The following is a 24,849-nucleotide window of genomic DNA, read 5'->3' as shown; positions in this document are numbered from 1 at the left end:
AATACAAAACGGCCGTAAAAGTTAAATTCTTTTGAAGTGATATAAACAAAAATACTCGGAGTAAGATACTCCATTAGCGTCTTTTATTCGATTTCACTTGATAAGCAAATTAGTACAAAAATAATTGGGACTAATCGAACTCAACGTAAAAAAAACCCAGTGTGACAACATTATTATTATATACTCGTAAAAACCGATTCCAGGAATTGTTAGCTGGAATCGAAATTACATCATTAACCTTCATGATTATCATCATCATCATCTGGTGTTTACCGGGTACATAGGTGAATTGAAGCGATAAAGCCGATACAAAAACCGCAAAGTAAGCGACGATTTAGAAATGCTTTCTCTTGTGATAGTACCATCGGTGAAGTATTTAAATCCACTCAATCGCGTCTCAATTCGATTACTATGTGCTGGTAACGAAAATGCAGTAGCTCATTGCGGACGAAAAGAAGGCTGTTAGGCGTATGAGCAATGATGTGAACGCATTAAGCAGTGCATGATTTCCGAATTTATAGAACTTCTGACTTTATCTTTGACTAATGACTTTATTAAAATTACTACGATGAATATTACACTTCACATGAGAAAGAAACATGATGATATTGAGTATATGTTATTATGGTATTATGATTGATTTGGTTTATTTATATACAACGTATAAGGGGTGTATTATGGATGCAAGGGTATAAAAATATATTGTAAATATACTAAGAACGAGAAGTAAAGCTACCATCCACCGACATGTATTGGTTCATTCGATAAGTGCATGTTGACGGCATGAGATCGCGATCGACTTTCAAAAGCTCGAGTCATGTCAAATCCTTTTGCAGGAAGTCGAGTTGATGATTTACTATGATGATGATGATGTTGTCCTGTCAAAGTGACTGGCGATGGCGTTTTACAATCGTCTGAGGCTGGTGAGGACTGTAAGGAAGATGAAGCGGATGAGGTGAAGTGCGGTGGGTGGGGTGACGAGTGATGGCTAACTGGTGAAATTGGTGGGGAAGGAAAAGCAGACTGTTGTGGTTGATAGGTAGCTCGAGCTTTGTAAGGTGATGGTACCGCCCTTATAGGTCGAGAGGATGGTTGAGGATCCGGAGTAGTTTCTGGTGTGGGATAAGATCTTGATGCAGATACGACTGGAATTGGCACGATGACTGAGCCTGCCGATGATGATGAAGATGATGCAGTCGAAGCTCTTGCAACGGCTCTTGGTCCATGTTCAGACCGGATTTTGGCTTCGAAATCTACGATCTCATCTCCAGCTACATTGAGGTTCCATTCTAAATAACCACACATTTCTCTTTCCATTTGATTGACTTCCTTCAATGCGAACATCTTTTGAGCTACTATGCTCCATGATTGATTTGAGTAGGTGTCATCGCAGATAACCTTTGAAGCGATCATGAAAGCCGAGATGAATAATCGGTGGCCACTTGATCCTCTAGCCGCAGGATATCGTTGTTTGAGCCTTGAAAGGAGCATCAAGGCGGCAAAGGTTACAACCGAAGGTAGCCGCGTACGATGTAAGGCGTAAGCGACGAAGTGCGCGAGGGTAGGTGTAGGGGCACCTGGCGCTGTAGAAGCAGGAATGTTGGGACATTGGAATAAGGAAGTGATCTAAAAATCAGATCGGACGCCTGTAAGCGGCAAATCCTTTCATTGAAGGATGCAGTACTCGACCAAGACTCACGAATCGAGCAGACATGACCGCGGTCTCCTCATGGCCGTAAAAGGGATCTTGTGACGATCTTGAGGCAGCAGGTTTCGTCACCTTCCTTTTACCTGAAGGGGGTGTTGAGGTGCTTGGTCGATAGGCTGGGATAGAAGCTGATGATGAGGAAGACATTGTGATACGAGTCGCTTGGGTTGAAGTTGATGATGAAGTTCGGTTACCTGTTGATGAAGACGATGACGAAGCAGAGAGTGGTTCAAGATGTGCTAAAGGTCTTCGAATAAGCTAATGATGAGAAGACAGAGATGGTGAATCAGCATCATATTGCACAGCTGTTATATCTATATTTCTCACAGGAAGTAGACGGGACATAATTATAGCAAATGATCTGCGATGAAATGGGTGGCAAGGTGACGAGGATGTTACAACGGTGAATGAAAAAGATACCAAGATCCAAACTCAAAAGGATATAAAAGTAACTGAATAATGGGAATCAAAATCTGACTTTGTAGGAATCAATTTGACTTCAAGGCTAGTGTCAGATAAGATAGAATAAATATTGAAGGTTTCAATGTCCTCGCCCGGCAAGTACGGCTGAAAATCGATAGAAAAAAGTTGAATGGTATCGAAAAGAGGAACGGAAGGGAAAATGACAAGAGAGAGCAAAGCACAGCAACAAATGAATTTTGATGCGATTTAATAAAAAGGTATCGAAAAGTGGAAAAAGAAAAAAGATGAGAACAAGAGGAAAGGGGTTATATGATGGAAGAGGCGTTGTTGTCAAAGCGATAATGTCCCCAATAAGCATTATGCCTGGATTCCCACACGCCCCGACCGTCAAGCATCAATCATTTATCGAATTTAATTATAACAGTCGATAGATTGCTTCTTTTTGTAATTCCCCCACGTACACCATCAACCATACACACACGTTCAGGCGATCAATGACAAGAAAAATTAGATTCGCATGTAAAACGCGGTAAAGGCATCTAAAGTGGGGAGAGATAAAAGGTTACAACACGAGGTCGGTTAGGCTAAGGTGATCCCTGCCGAAAAGGATACCCATTTATCACATCAAGGATGCATGATGGCCAAGATCGACAAAAGATCCCTAATCCCGGCAGATCCGGTTCATGGGTGATCAAAAGAAGGATAAAACAGAAACAAGGTAAATATGAAAAGTTAATTGGGATTAAAATAAAATAAACCCAAGATCGTGTTACATGCGTGCGGGCTGAAGGAAAGGGATATGTGAAAGTGTAAAATATAGTACGAATGATAATCTAATGCAAGATGCGCATTGATGGAAAAAGAGAAAAATGAGGAACAACAATCGCGTTAAAATCCCCTGCTCCGCTAAGAACGCATCAAACCACATCGAAACACAACATTGCACCGTATGATCCTCGCCGGCCCGCGGATGCAAAGACGCAGCGACAGATCATCCCAATGCTAATGTTCATGCGACGACATATCGTTAAACGTCATGGTGATGACTAAATAATAATGATTCTAGACTCGTTCTCATAGAAGCAAAGTGAAACAGAAAAGTAAAAGAAAGGACGACGAATCAATAATGAAGAGTATACGCAATACAGAAAAACTGATTCGGCACCCAAAAGAAGAATACAATTTTTCCCAAGAAAAGATCTGACCGGTTGACTCACATATTTATTCAATTTAATTTTTACTTTGCATCAAAGTTTGGTGATTCAGTTTAATGTTTAAGTTGATAAGGTGATAGAGACAAGCGTCTTGGTAATGTTGATGACTATGTATGCATATGCGTGTGAATGTTCTGAAGTGAAGTCGACTGTAAGGCAATCTTGACGTATTAATTGATTTGCAGTTGAGTTTTGCCGCGCGAAGCACAAGTGTAACTTTCTCTTTTTGAATTTCGGGCTAATGTTCTATTCGAATTGGGTGGAGTTGTAATCTCGATCTGATTGTATACCTTTTCTAGTGATCGATGAAGTCTATGCGTATATCAAAGATGTTTTGATTGAATATGATAAGTTGTAAACAATAATGATGATGATAATTGATCAACGGTAGTGATAATTTTATTGTTTAAGATGAGGAGGCGAAAGGGATAACAAAGTCGACGAAGAGGGTGCAAGTCTTTATAAACCAGATTGGTGTTATTGGAAGGTTTTTTTAGGGGTACCAAATATGGGCGGTTAATTATGTATTTGGGAAAGAGCGATCGGATATTTATTCCGGGCTGCAAATACCATGTAAAAAGAAAAAAACTATTTATCCCCCTTGATTCGGACGAACCGATTCTACCAATGCATTGGTGCGCTGTTTAAGGGAAACAAGGAAAATTGATGATCGACTATTAAAACAAGACTACTATGTCATTTCGATGGTGTTATAGTGGTGATGTCTCTCTTTATTTATCCTGTCTTTCACTAGTCAAGAGTCTTGGGTGCGGGTATAAGGCGAATGAAAAAAAAAAAGAAAACAACCCTCCTCTTATTTTCCGAATAATCTTTTTGCATAATAAAAGTGCTACCGATGATATGTCGGGGTCTACCCCATTCCGATCTTGAATAGTAAAATTAAGAAACCGGATAAAAGGGACCATAAGAATCTGTTATGCCATTTAGATCGTTTAGCTATCACCCGAACCAAGAACGAAAGAAGGTAACGTCACCGGATTGGGGAACAAGTTCAACTTAAACGAACGGTGGGTTGCAGTGCGGCCTTTCGGAGAATAGTTGATGACGAGTTACAAAATGATCCCTGTGATCTTTTAGGTATTCTTAGGGTCCGCTAACCCCGGAAAGAATTCAAACCCCATGAAGCGTAGATATCCATGGTCTAAAGATGCTCCAACACCGACAAGTGGGTTGTTTTGCTCTCGGTGTATTCTCAGGGTCCGAGACTTCAGGTAATGAAAGGGGAAAAAGTGCATAGATTCGGGCCGAGCTTGAATCGGGTACCGCAATTCTCTATCCGTGCTGTGCGATGTCAACCTGATGATGAACGGTAATTAGCGGAAACGTATCCAGTTGCGTATATACCATTAGACGCTTGATGAGTAGTAGTGACCCCATGACTCTATGCATAGTTCATCATAAGCTAGCGGTGTATCTAGCTGAATATCCTTTTAGGCTGGTGGGGCAAATGATCATACGGTCTTCGGGAGCGTTTTATTGATTTCAACGGAGTCTTTTTGGTCCCACATTGCAAAAAAGTGTTCCCATGCGATTGTCATCAACCAATGAATACGCTTATAGACGTTTACACAAACGTCTTTCCGAAAATCTCGCTTAATATAGGTGATGCATGATTCCAAGATCGTGGCTTGATTAACTACATGGTCTAGGTTGTTCACGTATTCGATTCACACGTATCGTCTACGTCGATATCTAACACGATAGGTTTGTCATCACTTATATGCATGTCGATGCGAATGAGATATATCCTGGAAATCGAATATTCAAGTAAATATTTCCGTTTGTTCCCACGTAAATGCATGGGTTGATGAAACTGCCTGATTGATCCCGTAAACAACGGACAGGCAAAAAAGATCGGTAAAACCACGGCGGTATTTCTTATTTTCTGTCTCGTTTGCCACACCACCTTCTGCGATCAAATTTGTGAGTATTTTGAAAGAGATCTTTGTATCCGGTGATAGAAAAGCCACTCGGCGATCAAGTGAGCTAGTCTATCTGTTCTTATTTGTTCTTCCTTGTCTCACTTTGTGGCATGTCTCGTAGCGTTCGAAACAAAAGAGAAAATACCAAAAACTCAAAAAACTTGTCTCGGTTCGGAAATACTCAAATCGAAGAACTGAAAAGCTTATATCCGAATTCTCGGTCGAATGTTACTGACGCACGCATCTGGTGATTTTATAAGACCGCAATCAGATTGCTCATTACAGTGCACTTAGGAATGACAACACTTTCACTCATGACTCCGTTTCACCCAACCGTTTTTCTACGCGCGTCTGGTTCTGTTGGATACTAGCGGAAATCGTCCGGCCGTATGAAGCTCGATATGCTAACGCGAACTTTGACGGATGTTGTTGTGCCAAGTCCAAAGTATGTAAGAGAGTAGTCTTAGTGGTACCTATCACCCAATCGTTGTGGACGCAAATCCGCTTTAATGGCGATCGTTGTTCCCCATGTCAATAATGCCGTTAATTATATGTTTGTTTATTGGTGGCATTCATCAAATAAGCTATAAGCGATCGAGTCGAGTTAGGGTAGAACCCTTGGCGACCCTGAAACAAGAATAATACAACTCTGTCGGTAACTTGGCAATTTGCTTGGTCGTTGACTCCCGAGCGTCGGGATGTGGACGAGGTTTACCACATCTCTACATAAACGAGACGTTTGTGACAACCCTCATTTGAACATAACGTATGTCCTTAACGGCAACAGATCGACTGCCAGAAGACCCACTCAAGCACCTCGGTTCAGTAGACTAATGTAACGTACATAATCAGCAAGCGAGATACTTGATGAAAGGTACAACCGAAGTAAACAGAGGAAAAAGCTCCCAACAGAGATTTCAGAGAGATTCAGCTGCAGTTGTCCTACGAGATCTCAGTAAATGCTTGTTTGGAGATGGTTCTCATACTCTCGCTTCCAAGGGACAATGGGATATCTTCTGGTAAACCCAGATCTCAAAACGAGTCACAAGGATTTTAAAGTGAATATATAGAAAAGAGCGGAATTGCCGTGTCTTTGTTATGGTAATTTCGCGGAAAAACATACATTTTTGATGTAGAAATTTAATGACGAATTGAGATCTGTACTGGACAAAGAGTGCGTAAGCTACCCAGAAATGCTTAAAAACAAGCTTCCCAGCGCTTTTGCTATGGATGAAAAGATAAACCAAAACTTTGTTTGGTATCACGGAATTGGTTCTCATGATTTATCGGTCAAAAATCCTTCTTCTCCGAGTAGGAATAGCCATCTGAAATAAAAGCAAATTTTGATCGTTATGCAATACTTTCAATCTATTCAAACTTCAAGTCCGCTCTTTCTGATCATGGGAAACGGAATTTAGATTTACTGTTTGCTTTCTGAATGCAAGCCGAGAGGCTGTGATGTTGAAGATCAGGTTTCTTCAAGATCTTCAGGTACAGTACTAACAAACGGGTTAATTTTACATAAGCGCATATTTTACATAATCACAAGCCTTTCTTTACGATGAATTAGAGCCTCACGTAAATAAATGCCTTGAAATTAGCACCGGATCGTTCCTTTTCCTGAATTTAATCCGCTTGAGTAGAAGATTTTGGGGAGAACTATCGGTCAATTATAACCGCTCCATGAGGTTTCAAGGTTTGATGGCTAAAGAAGACCAAGGCCTGGTTGAAGTTTGATTAGCTCGAGATTCCGGAGTGGAACCTAATAGTTGACCGCCGAGAAGGTAGACTCATCTCTTTGAATTCCAGATCTTTCCACAAGATTCACTTTGCTTCGAGATAAAGATCAAATCCGCTCGGCATTTCGAATCAGATCGGTTTTGGCACAGATCGAAGTTGAAAAGTAAAATGTGGCAAGAAGAACAATATCGTGCCTCGAATAAGCCGGTCCCATTACATCAGGTTGGTCTAATACTGCTCAAGAAGGTTTATGGTAATATGAGAATGGACTCACATAGGCTGTTGATATCAGTCACGTCGCAAACAAGTATGGCGCACGCTTGCTGTCGTAGCCGAACCCATCTGAGGCATCTTAGGTTGAACTGCCAAAGACCTTATAACATGTAATTGATTCTTCGTGTTCTTCCCACTTCCTACGCGATGTCTGGCTCACTTGCTCAGTGTGTGCATAATCGAAGATTGGTCCCCGAATGGCACATGTGGCAGAGAAGAAGCGAAATGAACAGCAGAGATCCATGTCCATGTCTGTGCTCCAGCCTGTTGTTGTCGTCACATAAACTCCCGGTTCAACCAAATTAACACGTCCAAGAGCTGTAGGCGATGGAGAATGACATACAAGTCCGAGTCGTTTCGTACAGTCATTTGCCGTCTGGGTAGGACAAAGAAGCGCCCAAAGCGCTTTGGAATCGGTAGATTTGATCGAGGCAAGCGCACTTCGAAGTCACAGTCTTATGGCAGCATTAGTCTCGAGGGTGCGTTGATGACAGAGCTCGGTCGCATCGGCGCTCCAGGTTAGCTGAGAAGGATTAGTAGAACCTGTCTTCTACTACCGAGTGGTGGCATATGCCTTCACCTGCTGGAACTCAAGGATGAAGGCTAAATGACAAACCTTTTTCGAGGGATGGCATGACCTGCTATATCGCAGACAGGTTGCGATCTCGGGCGCACTTACAAATGTCAAACGTAAAAAATCTCCCTCGCACCTAAGCGATGGAGCCAATGACCAGGGATTTGAAGGCGACGAATATCTCAATGCAGGTCGATGAAGGACTTCAAGTGACTCGTTCGATTGCGACCCGGCATGTCTGTTAGAGCTGTACAGTATAACTTCCTCCGCATATCCTGGTTCTGCGAGATGTCAAGGTCGTAGGTTTTCTCATTAGAAGATCGTTCGCTGGGAATGCTAGGAGCGCAAGTGACTTGACATCCATTGCAAGTGGAATCAGACAGTATCTTTCCGGTAACCTGAGGGTGGGCTATTTCGCTCGAAAACGTAGTACAGCACGTCGAGCTGCATCTTGCAATAACATCCTAAGAGATCCCGCATGACATATGTTAACACGTACCGCACCTTGAACCCAATATTGGGCGGAAATATTGCTTGTGCCACTACGCTCTCTGCACTGATAGCCACTTGTACGATGATCACCACTTCGCAACCATCAACAAATAACGAGGAACCGCCAACACGTGCTAAAGGTTTATCACGAAGTGGGACCGGCGATAGGCTATCATAACGCCAGTGCAAATTGTCCCTTTCGTCCCGTTGTGAGCACTTATCTATACTATAAGTATCTTCCGATCTATGATACCCGATGAGGCAACAACTCCAACTTGGATTCGTATGCAACCTGATAGATCTAGGGAAATATGACATGTGAATAAAAGGATTTTTAAAACATGTGGGTATCTTTTGAACCGTCATTACACACGCCACAAGATCGTTAGAAACCGCCTTTAACCGTTATTCATATTCAATTTATCTCATTAGTTCCATTGCTCCCGAATGATTCATAACTCCACTTCACTCTAGGTTTGGCATTTATATATGCTAAACGTATTGTGGAGCAGCAGCGGACCTTCAATTTATAATCTCAGAACGTTCGTCAGCGACCATTCTTGATGAAACAAGACGATATCTGACTTAAAAATTTCCTCAATCAGATCCGAGTTCAAAATTGAAAGTTCGAATATATTCCCGTTCTCCATGGGGTGTCAATATTATGCGTGAGGAGATATTACGCAATATACCTTCACCACATGTAAGTACCTTAGAGTCGTAATCTCAGTTACAGAAACATAGATCCATGATCAGATGTTTATTCCGAAAATAACGAGTGATTTCGGCGAAATTTCTTTTAGACGCCCGTATAGGAACAATATGGCGTCATTAAGAAAAAAGTGCCTAAACTTCGATCAACATAAAAGCCCCCTAATTAACGAGTTCAAGCCAAATCAGATTTCACATGAGATCTTATTAGACCAAATCGATGCGTACTACTTTCTCCTCATTCGGTCAGATTTTATCGGTGACTTTCAAGTCAACAAATTCAAGGAGTCAAAGTTTGGTTGACTGTGATATTGATATGATTTGGGCGGGTCGTTGACCCGCTATAGCTCTATCGAGTTGAAGAGGCAAACACCGAAAGCAGTTTGTATTGATCAACAAGACGTCATGACGTAGCGCAGAACCCCTGAAGTCATAAACGGATCTCAATTCATGTATACAACAAAGTAGAGGCATCAATCATACGTCCAGGCTGTCCTCGCGGATACCACATGGAAATACCTTTGACAATGGATTATCTAGTGAGGTTTCAGTTGATCATATTTCCTAATCTCATCACCAGCCAGCTGGAACCTCAGTCCTACCAGCGCCAGCTGTCTCTATGCTATCCTTTGGCGGGTCAGGACGTCGATATTCTACTTTATCAACCTTGACCTGTATAAGCGATTATACTCTCTCATCAGCGAACGACCTCTCCTTGGTAGCTGATATGATAATTAATTGTTCAACTTGCCTCTCCATCCACAAGTTGATAAACGTATGTGACTATCACAGGACCTTGGACGTCCATTAAAGCGAAGGAGGGTGTGGCGTCGCTGCGGACGGGGGGGGCAATCAGCTTCACTCCTACGAGAACCGGGACAGACCTTCCAAGAGTCACAACTATTGTGTGAGATGTAAAGGCTACCCAGGTATAACAGATTGAGAAGAATGAAATAGATAGAGTGATCCTCTACTTACCCATTCCATAACCCACTCCAAGCACCAGTAGCTGAACCAGGGTTAACGAAAAATCTACCCTCGAATTCGAAAGCTTCGAACCTGCAGAATCGATAGCATGTCAGCGTGCGAGATATTGCAATACTTGGACCTCAGTGAGCCAGGGTCCAATTCAACGTAACCGAAAAGCTAGAACGAATATCTCGGGCTTGACAGTCCCAAAGTATGAAGGGGATAACTTACCGATGAGTTCCACCACTTATCAATACATCGACATCCATTTGCCTAGCTAAAGCTGCTAACATATCTGCATCGCCTGCTGGAACAATTTGTTGTCCATGAACAACGCCTACTCGGAGTGATTGATGCGGTATCGTTAACGATAGTGGGAAATGCGTGTTCTATCGAAAATTATGATCAGCAATCTGAGGTCTCTCCGTCGAGTCGCAACAGGGCTCTTCACGTTGATGCGAATTCAAAGCCTATATGTAGTGTATAGTCGTGATTGGTGAAGATCGTGATGACCCACCTCGTCGAACTCTCCTCTCACCGCATGCACTTCTGGAGCGATAGTCCTCAAGTAATCATAAGTTTCTTTATCGCATACATTTCCTGTGCATATGATTTGTCCTATTTTGCCGGGTACCTGAGGGTAGCCCAGGTCATTAGTCACGAAACCCCACACAGAACAGTGACATTCTTTCTAGCACAAGAAATTGAGCTCACAAGTAGCTTCTTGAATTTGGCGGGCAGGTCATGAGTAAGAGTCGGTATGTGCAAATCGCCAATGACCAAAACAAGGACCATACTGTCTATTGGATTGTCGGATAGCGAGGTATTGTGGATTACTCGTAGTATATGTGCTTGCTGAGAAGTCTCGGGGAGTATATGTGAGTCTATATATAGTGATCAATTGGGTTTGTTATACCATTAGTGTCCTTAAGCTTGGCTTCACCCTCATCATCGTCGTCTTGTTCATAATCAACGATATCATCGCATCAACAGCACAGGCGACTGATCACGTGTCAGGGGTGGCGGAGTTCAGATCATCTCCTTCTCGAACATCATCATCGTTTCTTACTTTTCAGACGAGCATCCCTTTCAGCCTCATAAATCTAGCTATTCCACCAACTCAATTCTCCTTTAACTCATATCAAACAAACTGGAATCGCGAAACAAGATCAACAGTTGCAGTTTTAGAAATTTGAAGAGAAACCTGCCAAATCAGACGGACGAAATGCGATGAGAAAACGAAAATCCAAATCCACCAAATCTCTCACTCAAGGTAATATAGTAGCTACAACTCAAAATACAAATCCAAAAACCGTCTATAGTACCTTACAAGCGAGCAACTCTGCTTCCGAGAGGAGCACTGAGGAGATTGACGAAACACTGGATACTCACAGCAGCCTATCATCAGATATATCAGTATCCACACAAGAAGACTCAATCCCTGTTGCTCAACCTACACCCGAACGAACTGATAATCAGAAAGATTCATCTTCGACACCGAGATTGATAGTCACGGCCTTTCCATCGCCTATTGATGATCTCTTAAGAGGAATCTTAGGTATAATACACCAAGCGTACATTGAGTTGGTCGGCATGATTCTTGGCATAAGTAGTTGGTGGGGTGGAGGCGAGACTTCTTCAGGCAAAATTGAAAATATTCCTCTGGACGGCCGACAGCGCGTACAAAGAAGGAGAAGGAGAGTCGAGAATGGAAACTCTAATGGCCATGTGTCGAAAGGTGAGCTGTTGACCTGTGATCGAGCACTTGGCCGAAACGTCGCAAATCGCTGATAAACTGTTTGCCCCCATATAGTCTCAGATGATCACTTTCCTGGGATGGTCAATTTGTCAGGTACTTTATGTTATATGAATTCCGTGCTTCAAGTGAGTCCGAAAAATGAATTATCATAGACATCAATGAACCTGACGCTCATATTGGTTCCATAAAATATAGGCATTTGCATCAATAACTTCTTTGGTGTGCAACTTGGAGAAAATAGTTGAATTAGCGATTGAGACTGATACCCCGACGCCCGTGACGGACAGCCTTCTGGATGTTATACGGGGTGAGTACTAGCCCCCCCCCCTTCTACTATATCGAACTATAATAACGCAAGGGCCTCATTGCTGATCATGACCTTTTGGTCGACAGATCTAAATACTCCATATTCTCACCCTCCTCCAGCTCTTCGTCCGCATGCTTTACTTCAAGCTCTCCATCCTCTTCCTCAAATTAGACGCCTACTCTCCACAAGAGAGCAACAAGATGCCCACGAGTTATTCATCGTTCTAGCAGAAGCTATATCGGATGAAGCTGTCAAAGTAGCAACAGAAATTGCCAGATTGAAAGGTTTAGGGGATATACTGTCTCTGCAGCAATACGCTGACTCCAAAAATCGTGGCGGAGATACTGAGGGAAAGAACAAGAGAAGGAAGATTAGAGGTATTGCTCAGCCTTGGGAAGGACTTATGGCTCGTCGGCGAACATGTCAACGCTGCGGATGGGAGACCGAAGTCCGGATGGATCTAGTTGGTGGGATGGAATTACCTATTCCTTTACACGTTAGTGTGAACTTTGATGAGATACCTGGACCGGGAAGGAGTGATTTCGCTGACAATCCAACATTGTGTCTGTAGGGCGATGTGACATTGGACTCCTGTATAGCAGAATATCTTTCTCCCGAAAACCTGTCCGACGTAACGTGCGAGGCATGCTCGCTGCGACGGACGCTGGCACACTACCAAAACGAAGTGGAAAGGCTATCTGCCATTCCTGATACGAGTACAAGAGCGACCAAATCGATCCAAAAGAGCGGACATTCTTCTTCAGCATCAACCTCTTCATTCTCACCTTTAGACGGTCTTTCGACCATAGCATCAACAAAAGAAGATAAAATGACTAATTCGCGTAAAAAGCGAGCTAGAGATGCTAGACGTGTCACAAATAGATTAGAAGAAATGCTACAATCCAACGTAATCTCGAATTTTAATGAACCTTTCCTGGATCCTAACCAATCAAAATTAGATGGTACAGCCCCTATACCAATCAAATGGCAACTTAGTAAAACGAATTCCATCAGACAAAGCATTTTGACCAGAACACCACAATCATTACGATTATTATTTATTCGATCTGAATTTACACCTTATGGATCAGTTCTAAAGAAAACCGCTAGAGTGAATTTTCCTATGATACTTGATTTAACTAAATTCGTTTCCGACGATATTTGGAATTCTGAAAAACAATCAAATAACGAGGTCAACAATTCTTCCTTGTCATCAACTACAACTCTGATCAATACCTACAACTCTCAACCTCAGCTCAATGGTTTTAATCATAATCATGATCAACGAAAGAAAATTTTGTATAGACTGGATTCAGTTATACTTCATTATGGATACACACATTCTTCAGGTCATTATATATGTCTTCGAAGAAAACCTTGCTCAACTTCTAAAAATTATAATGAAAATTGGTATAAACCAGATAAAACGAATAAATCATGTCCTGATGGATGTATTTGTGAATCATGTTTATATTTTGGTCAAGTTAGAGAAGGTATAGAAAATAAGATACCTGGTAAAGGATGGTTAAGAATTAGTGATGCTGATGTAGAAGAAGTTGGAGAAGAAGCTCTATATGAATCTAGAGGAGCTGTATTTATGCTTTTTTACGAAAAAGTAGGGGAATATGTTTCATCTGAAGAAAAGAACGGTAATAGACTTCCTGAATTATCAGCAAATAGCGAACCGGAAGAAGTTTCTTAAATTATTTAGAGTAGACCACAATCATTAGTCATTGGTAAGAAGTGTTTGTTGTATTCCTAATTCAGATCGCGTTTACCGTTCATAATCTTAATCTCATTCCGAATTCATCACATGCATTGATTTCATAATCTGTACTCAAGAAGCTCGCTTCACGCGATTTGACTTTGGGCTAGCCTAGAGATAAGGTCCTGATTGAGGACCATTCTGGAGGCTATCAATAAGTATGATGTTAATCAGCATGTCGATACACGTGATGGGGATTTTAAAGGGAACTGTTACTCACATCTAATCTCGTTTCAAAATGTAACCAATCACCGCTTCCTGTGGGCAATATACCCATTGATGAACATTTCCACAATCCCAATGCGAGTCTGAATGAAGTTGCACATTAGCCAAGTCCAGTCCATAAAACTTGTCTTGTGGATTCAAGGAGATTTCGTATCCTGTCGTTTATAATTCAGATGATGTTTTAAGAGAGTAATACTTACACTAATCCTTGACATGCAATGTAAGCTATCATAGGCATAGCTAAAGGTCCATAAGTAGGTTCAGCAATTTGTGATTCACTTAAATTTCGATTAGAATTAAATGATGATGAAGTTGAGACTGTTGGACGAAGGGATTCAAAAGCTAAATGATATCAATTACTAACGTTATTCACTTGCTTTTCAAAAACTAGTAAACTCCATAAAAGAGAGAACAAACCTTTGAAGATGTTGAATACAGCTGTAATAGGTCCAGTTAAAAGCATGAAAATCATTCCTAATGAAAAAATTTGAATTCCTGATCCTGAAAAATATAACATTATAGCTTGCATAGGTAATGATTTTGCCGGACTAGAAGGGAAAAGGGTATCCAGATAATGAGTTAAAGATGATCAATCAATTCATCTGTCGTGGATAAATCATGAAGTACATGTATCAAATTTTACTCACGCTAAAGCTAAATCCCATGCTCTTCTTAATTTCAATTCTGTTGATTTTCTATTTTGTTTGATCAAAGCATCTGAATCGGGTTGAGCAGCCTAAAGAGAAAAAAAAAAGGAAAATTTAGCAAATTTGGAATGATAGAGATGACGAGTTCCTCATTGGATGATTTGTGAATATGTGATTCATTCACCTTTGATAATTGTTTAGCTGATGTTGGAGGTAAATATCCTGGTGGATTCGGTATAGAGTTATTTCTGTATCACGAGTATCAGTTTGATGTTAAATACTATTAAATCAATTCTACCTACCTGTTCTGTGGGACTGTGTAGTCCAATCTGAACATCATATTGACTATTTCTCAAATGAAGGTCCTTCCTGGGTATGTGATGCAAAAGACTTGTAAATGATTGCTTGAGATTACAGCAATTAGACTATCAAAGAGATAGTTGCATTAACGTCGTTGCTTAGTAGTCAAGGGTAATTATGTAAGATGATATGAGAGTGGAGGTGACAAACTTATGAAATGATAAAACAGTATCATTTCAGACGCCAGACGCAATTTCTGATGAGCTCCAGTGCCGTCTCAATGATCGAAGCTATGCAACTGCGATGGGAGGAGACCTATTGAATGCAAGCGAGGAGCAAGGAGATCATGGTCGTGGAGCATAAGACTGGGCACCATCTTGCGCTTCCTACGTGCATTATCATAAAGCTATTCAACTTGCAAGCAAATGACTAGCAAGCAAACGATGTGGATATCGATTAGTAGGGGTACGCAGTCATAGCAAACAGCAACTTGCCCACATAAGCTTGATACATCTTCTCAGTTTGCATCTTCTGCGGGTGTCCCTGTTATATACATTGACATGATGGCATAGGTCAGGGTTTTTCGATATGAAGGCGTGGCTGTTTCTATTATGGTCCATCCAATGACAAGTTTTATAACAAGGTTATGAACCCAATCTCGTATTCGTGTTGTTCTTTGTGTCATGGAAAAGTAGGCTGACAGTATATCTCCAGTTGCAGCGTTTTACTTGCGTTTCCATTTGTCTTTCGAATCATAATCCTACGATTTCAGCCATATACATACCTTGCGTTCCATACCCCTTCAACACGATCTCGCTCGGTCGTCAGTGCTAATGTCGGGAATTCCCCTCGAGAAAAAGCTGCAATACGCATACGTGGTGGACCATTGTGTCTCGACAAGTGTGCGTGTCTCTGCTGAATACAATCTCCCTCTCGATATAAAATGGTATACAACAAACGTAATGAAATGTATGTACAACTTAAGTTTACCTGGCTATGAATTTGAATGTATTATGAGGAGCAGAAATATATAAGCAAGAAGGGTAATACACACAATGTTGTTGAAGGAAATATTGCGGCAGATTCGGATATATGTACAACATATGGAGTGCTCTGAAACTTTGTGATCACTCTTCTTCCGTGAAGCTTGATTCACCTGACGTGAGTTAATGCATCACCCGTCGACCTTTGATTGCACTGTAATGTATGTTTCGTCTGATTAACGTATACTGATAAAGCTTGCAAGAAAAATGCTTGCAATGGGATTGCTCACTCTTATAACCTCAGATGTTTAGACAATACCTGATTACTGCATCCTCGGAGTCTATCATGTTTTCGCTTTCCGTTGATTGCAATTCAGCCATACTGACAGCTTCTTTGAAATCGATCAAACAGAATCTGCCAATTTCGATATTTTCCTTATTGACATTGTCTCTTTCCAAAATGTGTTTTGATGCTGTATGATTGTGTACAACTTGGGATTGATCATGTATCGCATTATAACATTCCAATATCTGATCTCTGAAAGGAAGTCAGCTCAAGTATTTGTGTGAAAGCGGAGAAATGCAATCATCGTCATCAGTAGAAGATATGGATTGTTGTCACTCACTTAACAGGTAAAGGATAAAGTGACATAACTGGATAAATTGGATCGCCTACATCTTCCATAATGGTTGCAATTATCCAATTCTTCACTTCGTTGTCGTTTTCTTCATGTTCTTCATGCCAAACGAACATGCCATAGTATATAGGAACGACTGTACCTTGCAATCCTACAAGGTATTGTCGAAGAATAAAATCCTCGTTTAAGACTTGATGAATTGCGTCAATACGATTCAATTCTTCATCTTCAGCAAAGAAAGGTCCATTTTGAGGATTGTGTTCCTCATCGGGTAAATTGAAAGACTTGAACTTTGTTAATTTAAGTACCACAGGCTGCAGGGGTACAGATCGATCGTCTAACATGATCATTCCTCTAAATACATCCCATGTTTTACCTGCAGTAATTTGTTCATATACATTACAAGTGATAACTTTTGAAAAATCCTCTTGATTGTCGACGAACCGAAAACTTCTCTTGCTGGGAACTTTCCACTCTTTTAAATAGGGATTTCGCTCCCATTCGATTTTGGTTTTGACGCCCTTTGGTTTGCGACCCGGAGCCCGCTTGCGAGGTGGAGTGATCCTCACAAATGCCTTGTCCATGAATTCTGGCCCGTCCATTTCAACACGATATGACCCCATGCCTGGTTGCATGAAGATTTGCAAGCAGTCTAAAGGTGCGAAGAAGGTATTGGAGAGGTCGATAGCTTGTGAGGGTTCCGACTTACGGGTGGGTACAGTCTTGTTGTGGTCATTGGGATGAGTCGGTGGTTTGGACACTTGGTGAACTGGGGACATGATGAGATTGTGCTGAAGAGCGATCGATGATGCTGGGGATCAGATATCCCATATGAGAGCTTGAGATAAGGAGAAGATGATTATTATGTCATTTGGGTGATTGGATATCACGTGATATATCATAGGATAACCGGACTTATGAGGTAATCTCGCCACGGTACTGTAAAATCATTTCAGGTCTGTCAAGACATCGTATATGTTCCACACGATCCTAATATAGCACTTAGGCTACTAGTAGAGAGACTCTAAGATCAGGAAACTCTTGGTCAAAGATTGCGATATGGCTCGAACCCCAACATCGACCAGTGGTGCTTTGATTCTGGAGGAACCATTAATCAGGGTGAGTCATGATCTTATCATACCTGTAATCTGCTGCTATATTTCAGGAATAATCAGAAAGAGAGCTTACTCCGCTTTGTGATTAGACGCCGTATGAATTACTTAGACGATCTCATCGATCAGCCCAAAGACAAGTTGAGAAAGATTTCAACGCGGTATCTGTATGTGACAGCTGATAAGATCTGAGACTTGAGACATCAGCTGCTAATGCTACCTACAGGTGGCTTTACAAAGTATAGTAAAATCTTTGAATTCAAGCTCATCAAGCGAAGAAGGTCGGCAAAGTCTAGTGAATAAGCTAGATCAAGTAGGAGAAAGAGCTAAAGGATTGAAGAGAAAGGTAAGCTTAATGACCCACGCATGATCATGTGAATACAAATTGATAAATCTAAAATAGCTTGATGATATTCAACCTAATGCTCGAGAACCCACACCCCTCAGATCTAGATTAGATTATCTAGATACGCTCGCTTCATCTGAACAAAGGGAAAAGCGAAATAAATCAAATGAAATTGACGATAAGGTCAAAGCTGAAGGATTAGATAAAGAACGAAAAGAAGGCGAAATTAAAATGGATATAGATGATGAAGGATCTGTAACTCCAACTTCGTAAGTCCCCTTTATCAATTATAAGCTTAATTAATCAATTAAATTGATAAATGGATATTTGGCTTTTCTAGAGAACCGAAACAACAATCACTTTTAACATTTGATGCTACCTTAGATAGATATATTGTGGATTATTTATTACGTACAGGACGTTTGAAGACTGCTGAAGCGTTAGCAAAGAAACAAAATATCGAAGTGAGCTAATTCGTCCACTTCAAATCATACATATAGCTAATCGGTTATATAGCCATTGGTTGATATCAAGCTATTTACCGAATTGACTAAAATTGAGAATGCACTGATAGATAAGCATTCTTGCGTAGAGGCTTTAGCTTGGTGCGGTGAGAATCGAGGAACGTTGAAGAAGACTAAGGTAAGCTACTATCTCAAATACATCCCATCACGCTTTTAAATCTTTCGGGCTGACTGCTTATCATCTACAGAATGACCTGGAGTTTACGCTACGATTGCAAGAATTCATTGAAATATGTCGAAAGAGGGATATACAATCTGCTATAGCTTATTCAAGGAAGAATTTGGCTCCTTGGGCTGCTACGCATCTGAGTGAAATTCAACAAGGAATGACTTTGATGAGTTTCGGTGAGAAGACCGGTGTCGAGGTATACAAGGTGAGTTGATTGCCATAATAGAACCACAACTTGCGAATATTCTGTATTCAAAAGCATTGCTGTCCACAAAGAGAACTCTCGCTTGATGCTGATAATGATCTTGTGTAGAGGCTCTACGATTCATCGCGCTGGACCACAGTCCGAGATCAATTCCGCTCAACGTTCTTGACACTTTACGCACAACCTTCTCAACCTGTCTTATCCTTGGCTTTATCAGCAGGATTATCTTCACTTAAGCTACCTTCCTGCGCACCTCATCATACTCGTAGCCATCATAATGGTGGAAATCATAAATCTGACATATCGGATGGATTTTCAGAACATGTCCCATTGTTACCAGCTGCACCACCTTTACATAATTTAGAATCAATTTTAGTTCAAACAACTACCACTGGTGGAAATCTGACAACACCTATAGGAGGTGATTTATCTAAGGATAAGAAAGAAAATTTAAATGAACATCCAGAGAAATCTGTTGGAAATATAGATTGTCCTACATGTGATGATCATTTAAAAGTTTTAGCTGCTGAATTACCTTTTTCACATCATGTTAATTCAACAATAGTTTGTAGAATAAGTGGAGAAGTAATGGATAGTCAAAATGAGCCAATGGCTTTTCCTAATGGTTATGTCTATTCTTCGAAAGTAAGTCTCAATCACCTTAGATATAGGTCCACAAAATTTCATTGTGAAATAATAAGACCCCCTTCCGTGGTTCCTTGATGTGCGAAAATTGTAAATTGACTAAAGCTGATGTATTGATTGTTTTAGGCTCTCCGTGAAATGGCAAATGCAAATTTCGATGTGGTAACTTGTCCTAGAACTAGAGATCCATGTGCTTTTTCAAGATTGAGAAAAGTATATATCTCGTAATAGCCAATCGATTGTCTGGTCACTTTTGTACTCTCTACATAAATTGTATCTGCCTTTTTTGGATTTTGATTCTCTGTAATATGTAAAATGTACATACTTTGTATTATCTGCCTTTGCACAAGATGGCCGTAGTCCTTTTGCGTGATCTTGAGATAAATACATTTCATTTGCTTGTGGAATCTCACTAATCATTCATCAGGTTGTCCAGCTAATACAATCATATTGAAACTAGTATCTCCTTCTGCTCTATCAAAATACTTGTTTTGAACAACTTTCGCTACATCCTATAAGATGAAAACATTCGAAATCAATGCCAAATTGAGTTGTTTCGTCTATCAACGAATTACTCACTTCTAAGAAATTTTCACTTTGTCCTCTATCAAAAGGTCCTTCTCTTCCACCATCAAGTTCAACAATTCGTTTCTCCCTATTCGGAAATCATATTAAAAGACATTCATCTAAAAGAAAGTAAAAGGTTTGATCTTACCCATTCTCATTAATCGCTTCTATAAAAGCTATAAAATGAGTATCTACATCTAAATCATCAGGTATAGATGATTGACCAGATTGAGAAGCTGATAAATGAGCTTCTGAGAAGAAATTTGATTCATCTAATAATTTAGCTCGATCAATCGCTATTGTCCACCCCCCCAAAATGAAACGAATTTAGCAATTTAAAGGATATTTCTTGCTTATAACGAGTAGTAGACAAGTAAAAGGAACATACGAGATAAAGGTAATGAAGCTGATTTGAATTTCATTAATTGTGAATTTGGATCTAATGCATCTTGACCTTTTTCAGGAAGGTTTAACAAAGCGTGTAAAAGACCTATTGAACCGCATGCATTTGGTATCTGTCTATAGAATTAGTTTGGTCCGATTTATCAAATAGAAAGGACAAATCAAAAGAAGAAGTACATGGATTTAGAACTTACAGTTTGCTTTATCCACCATACACTTTCACCTTTCCACATACCTTCACCTTGGTTTTCTTCTCTTTTTCTTTCATCATGTAATTTACCCCTTGAAGGGAATAATAATAAAACAGCTTTATGAGGTTTAGGTATGAATTGTAAAAATTCAGAATCGAGTGAAAATAAATCTTGAAATGTCAGTGATGTTGGTAATCCAAGTGGTTCTGACCATGAATTGAAAACCTGATTAATGAATTATCATTTTCCATTCGTATAATGATAATTGAGAATTTCCAGATAAAAGTGAAATGAGCTTTTAAAAAAATGATTGATGAAAGTGCTAATACTTACATCGGGGGAAGCTTCCAGTGGAACCCATTTTGAATTTGACATGTTGTTCAGTGCTTGAAACTCTTAGGATTTGATATTTCACTATCAGGATCAAAGTTTATCTTATCTACAAAAAGTACTGAAGATCAAGTGGAATAAAGCAGAGTATAGCAATTACGGGTTGAAGTAAAAGAGATGAATGTAAAGTGGAGGAAGGGGAAGGAGGAATTGACATCATACAACAGTACCTAATTCGGGTAAAAAGGCTGTTTTGGTTTAATCACGTGATATATCCCGGTTTAACCCTACTTTGACAAACGGGGCATTTGTTGAAATATACCAAACCCTTACGTTTCAGCCTCTAAAACCCTTTTCATACTTGTAAATAGAGAACAAGTTTATAGGCAGAGAGAGCCCATTTATATTACTAGAGTTACAAAAAGATGATTTGCTAATTTACCCTTAAATCCTGTTCCTGAGATGCAAACTTTATTATCCTTGTTCTTAGTAGTTTATAACGTTTATAACGTATTACAACAGTCATGTAGATCATAGGGGTAGAAGACTGTAACATAATTTAGTATACTCTTTATTGTCCTCCGTCCATTATCATCTCTTCTTTGACACTCATATGACAATAGATCATCGACTACTACATCTCTATGAGAACAAGGGGAGCTGAGGTATACCCGTAGATGGTCCAAATCTTCGGTCATTGACGCTATCACCACCTTTACAATAAATTACCTGAAACATTCAATCAACGCTTTGTTCTCATTAAATCCCCTTTATATCGTTTCATCAATAAAAAAGAATCCTTCACTACATTCATTAGCCATTCATATAACGGTGTATAACAAAGTCATCCGTTAATCTCGCTTCATGCTAGCAACACAATAACAATACACTACTTGGAGTATCAAAGGTGTGGAAAAAAGACACACTATCCCAAGGCATTCAGTAGATCTTTCTACCCTGGCAGCGATAACAATTAGTGCCAACTACAAGATATACACACTCAAGACGTTCTGTGGACTAATCTTGACAACCATCATATCACACACAAAAGGCTTAGATCTAAACCCATTTCCCTTCAAGATCTCTATAAATTTTTAAATCTTCAACTTATTCTCCTTCTATAGTACCGAAGAGAATTTCATTCAATCGTCCCTAACCAGAACAGATCATCAGTACCTGAGCTTTCGTGATTAATTCCACTATCCTTCTACACAAAGCTCAGGTTGATCCGAAGTGTCGGCGGATCATACCATCAAATTTACAATTTCACCCTTCATACAACGTCTTGGTAGAGGAGATAGATCAGACAAATAACGGAATAGTAATAAACAGTGCATGTGAGTATTGATTGACCGTCTGTGTGTGTGTTGAAAGGAAATCCTCTTCCACTTTCCTCTGATTTAACATCATTTATCTTCGATCTTTCTCAAGTGTGTATCGAGCGCCATCCCGCAATGTACGGACATCCCTTACCAAATGTACGGTGTATGTGTACATATCAACTGCACGGGGTTCTCAATCCTTCATTATTGCATTAATCAAATTTGAGACTAAAAATGTGACTAATGCTGATATACATTCAACTTGCACGTTTTAGATCACAAAGCACAGTCTTTTTGTTCTTTGAATCCTAGCCTCGCACTCCTCACTCGTCATTTCTTATCATATATATTCTTCATTCATCTCCATATCTCCATATCTACATCCTTCACTTCAACTTGGAAACGTAAAGCAGGATGGGCTGTACGCAATCTACTGAAGATGCTGCTGCCAAAGCTAGTGAGTCATTGAATCATCCTTTGCTACGATATATGTGTTTCCGACGTCCCCATCAGAGGAACATCTTCGGATAAAGCTGGAAATCTCGGCGATAATGTTCACGAAACTGACATTGCGATCATTCCTGTAGGAAATGCTGAGATCGATGAACAACTCAAACGAGATCGTGCGAACTTACGAAATGAAATTAAGATGCTTTTGCTAGGAGCGGGAGAGTCGGGGAAGTCGACAGTGTTGAAGCAAATGAGACTGATCTATAACAAGTAAGCAGGCTCTGATGAAGCTTTTTGATTGTCGCAGTCACAGAGTTGACATACTGCTTGCACAGACCATACGATGTTGAAGAGCGGGACAGTTATAGGGAGATTGTGTATTCGAATACGGTGCAATCGATGAGGTGACTGAGCTTCCCTTTGTTAATCGGAGACAGTCAAGCTGATACAAAGCTACAGGGTGTTGCTTGAAGGGGTAGCACTGATGGAAATCCCGGTCAGCCCAAACAATCAAACACGCTGGGATTTGATTATGGCTGCTCCTACACAGATCGAAGGAGATATCTTTCCTCCGAAATTAGCAGGCGCCGTAGCTGGATTATGGAAAGACCAAGGTGTTCAACAGGCTTTCATTAGACGAAATGAGCTTCAATTGAATGATTCTGCACCATAGTAAGTGTATCGCTCAGCCGACCCTGTCATCGAACCAAGCGATTCTGTACTAACGTGTAAATTCGTGTAAAGCTATTTCGACGCGATATCGCGTATCAGTCAAAATGATTATATGCCTACTGATCAAGATATACTTAGAGCAAGAGTAAAGACAACTGGTATTACGTATGTTATTCTCGAACTGCTTCTACTTGCTTCTCATCATACTGACATGGCTACCACTGATAGCGAAACACACTTCAAGATTGGTGAATTGACGTACAAACTATTCGATGTTGGTGGTCAACGATCAGAAAGAAGGAAATGGTTGAATATCTTCGATTCAGTAACTGCTCTTGTCTTTTTGATTGCCATTTCGGAATGTCAGTCATTTCAACGTCTTTATTTGCCCGATACTAATCAGCTAATGAGGCGTGGTAGATGATCAAAAGTTGTACGAGGATGAGACTGTGAACCGTATGCAAGAAGCTATGACACTATTCGAATCAGTAGCTAATTCAAGGTGAGTCTCAAGATATTCTGCCATACGTTGATGTAACTCATCAGCTGACGTCTATCTTCGATAGGTGGTTCACGAAAACATCGATAATACTATTCTTGAACAAGATTGATCTTTTTAGAGCCAAATTAGCTGTATCACCTCTTTCAGTCACTTTCACAGAATATCGCGGAGGTACGAATTACGATGCAGCATGTTCTTTCTTACTTGAACGATTTGTTTCTTTGAATAAAAATCCTTCGAAATCTATCTATGCGGTATGTTTTGCCTCATGATCTCATGATTCCATACCAAAACTACGAGCTGATCGCGGTCCTGATATCTATAGCATTATACAGATGCGACGGATACGAAAGCTTTGTCATTCGTCATTTCAGCTATCAAGTGAGTTTAAGCTTGTCTTTAAATTCTCCTACAGTATAGAAGCAATTATTGATGACATTATGTAAAGTGACGTGATTATACAGGTCAATTTGCGAGATTGTGGATTATTATGATCGCCATGCTGGTGGTTTAGCTGTTTATAAATACCTGCATTCATTCATTTTATATTGTTATCCTTTTCTTTTCCATGTAATCTAATCTTCGACACATTTTCGGTCGTTCTAGAACTGTCCGGCTCTCATTTCAGGTTATTCTTGGATGCACAATATATAGAAGTGATCGAACGATATTCAGGATGTATCTTTCGGATATTTTGGGTCAATCATGCGATTATGCATGAATGTCGTGCAGATATACTGT

General features: G+C 40.3%; 8 protein-coding genes across 8 annotated transcripts; 3 read left to right on the top strand and 5 right to left on the bottom strand.

Annotated features, from left to right (window-relative positions):
* Positions 1 to 732: 732 nt before the first annotated feature.
* I206_104148 (uncharacterized protein) lies at positions 733 to 1,855 on the bottom strand (the record flags this gene model as incomplete). The annotated part of the gene is made up of 2 exons (XM_019156014.1): positions 733 to 1,626; positions 1,700 to 1,855. The coding sequence occupies 2 exons, from the start codon at positions 1,853 to 1,855 to the stop codon at positions 733 to 735; spliced, it is 1,050 nt and encodes a 349-aa protein (XP_019010972.1).
* A 7,796-nt stretch (positions 1,856 to 9,651) lies between these two features.
* On the bottom strand, positions 9,652 to 10,842 carry I206_104147 (uncharacterized protein; the record flags this gene model as incomplete). The annotated part of the gene is made up of 6 exons (XM_019156015.2): positions 9,652 to 9,750; positions 9,830 to 9,911; positions 10,057 to 10,137; positions 10,279 to 10,436; positions 10,565 to 10,681; positions 10,762 to 10,842. 6 exons carry the CDS (start codon positions 10,840 to 10,842, stop codon positions 9,652 to 9,654), a joined length of 618 nt encoding a protein of 205 aa, XP_019010973.2.
* Positions 10,843 to 11,277: 435 nt separating this feature from the next.
* On the top strand, positions 11,278 to 13,815 carry I206_104146 (uncharacterized protein; the record flags this gene model as incomplete). Its single annotated transcript, XM_070202909.1, has 5 exons — positions 11,278 to 11,785; positions 11,861 to 11,931; positions 12,002 to 12,113; positions 12,200 to 12,609; positions 12,685 to 13,815. 5 exons carry the CDS (start codon positions 11,278 to 11,280, stop codon positions 13,813 to 13,815), a joined length of 2,232 nt encoding a protein of 743 aa, XP_070059010.1.
* Positions 13,816 to 13,984: 169 nt separating this feature from the next.
* Positions 13,985 to 15,090, bottom strand: I206_104145 (uncharacterized protein; the record flags this gene model as incomplete). Its single annotated transcript, XM_019156017.1, has 7 exons — positions 13,985 to 14,026; positions 14,099 to 14,186; positions 14,304 to 14,445; positions 14,521 to 14,651; positions 14,751 to 14,839; positions 14,935 to 14,998; positions 15,053 to 15,090. 7 exons carry the CDS (start codon positions 15,088 to 15,090, stop codon positions 13,985 to 13,987), a joined length of 594 nt encoding a protein of 197 aa, XP_019010975.1.
* Positions 15,091 to 16,333: 1,243 nt separating this feature from the next.
* On the bottom strand, positions 16,334 to 17,450 carry I206_104144 (uncharacterized protein; the record flags this gene model as incomplete). Its single annotated transcript, XM_019156018.1, has 2 exons — positions 16,334 to 16,571; positions 16,660 to 17,450. The coding sequence occupies 2 exons, from the start codon at positions 17,448 to 17,450 to the stop codon at positions 16,334 to 16,336; spliced, it is 1,029 nt and encodes a 342-aa protein (XP_019010976.1).
* A 280-nt stretch (positions 17,451 to 17,730) lies between these two features.
* On the top strand, positions 17,731 to 19,900 carry I206_104143 (uncharacterized protein; the record flags this gene model as incomplete). The annotated part of the gene is made up of 9 exons (XM_070202908.1): positions 17,731 to 17,790; positions 17,876 to 17,950; positions 18,010 to 18,129; positions 18,187 to 18,398; positions 18,470 to 18,593; positions 18,646 to 18,771; positions 18,842 to 19,027; positions 19,136 to 19,672; positions 19,799 to 19,900. The coding sequence occupies 9 exons, from the start codon at positions 17,731 to 17,733 to the stop codon at positions 19,898 to 19,900; spliced, it is 1,542 nt and encodes a 513-aa protein (XP_070059009.1).
* Positions 19,901 to 20,088: 188 nt separating this feature from the next.
* On the bottom strand, positions 20,089 to 21,207 carry I206_104142 (uncharacterized protein; the record flags this gene model as incomplete). The annotated part of the gene is made up of 6 exons (XM_019156020.1): positions 20,089 to 20,184; positions 20,252 to 20,327; positions 20,388 to 20,535; positions 20,628 to 20,754; positions 20,836 to 21,057; positions 21,166 to 21,207. 6 exons carry the CDS (start codon positions 21,205 to 21,207, stop codon positions 20,089 to 20,091), a joined length of 711 nt encoding a protein of 236 aa, XP_019010978.1.
* Positions 21,208 to 22,898: 1,691 nt separating this feature from the next.
* Positions 22,899 to 24,602, top strand: I206_104141 (uncharacterized protein; the record flags this gene model as incomplete). The annotated part of the gene is made up of 10 exons (XM_019156021.1): positions 22,899 to 22,941; positions 23,072 to 23,204; positions 23,270 to 23,338; positions 23,394 to 23,606; positions 23,679 to 23,771; positions 23,835 to 23,968; positions 24,027 to 24,108; positions 24,173 to 24,362; positions 24,434 to 24,489; positions 24,557 to 24,602. The coding sequence occupies 10 exons, from the start codon at positions 22,899 to 22,901 to the stop codon at positions 24,600 to 24,602; spliced, it is 1,059 nt and encodes a 352-aa protein (XP_019010979.1).
* Between the last annotated feature and the right edge of the window lie 247 nt (positions 24,603 to 24,849).

Source organism: Kwoniella pini, chromosome 5 (genome assembly GCF_000512605.2).
Source record: "Kwoniella pini CBS 10737 chromosome 5, complete sequence".
Classification (NCBI taxonomy): Eukaryota; Fungi; Basidiomycota; class Tremellomycetes; order Tremellales; family Cryptococcaceae; genus Kwoniella; species Kwoniella pini.
The sequence above is the reverse complement of the archived record's forward strand: the minus strand, read 5'-3'. Positions and strand labels throughout refer to the sequence as shown.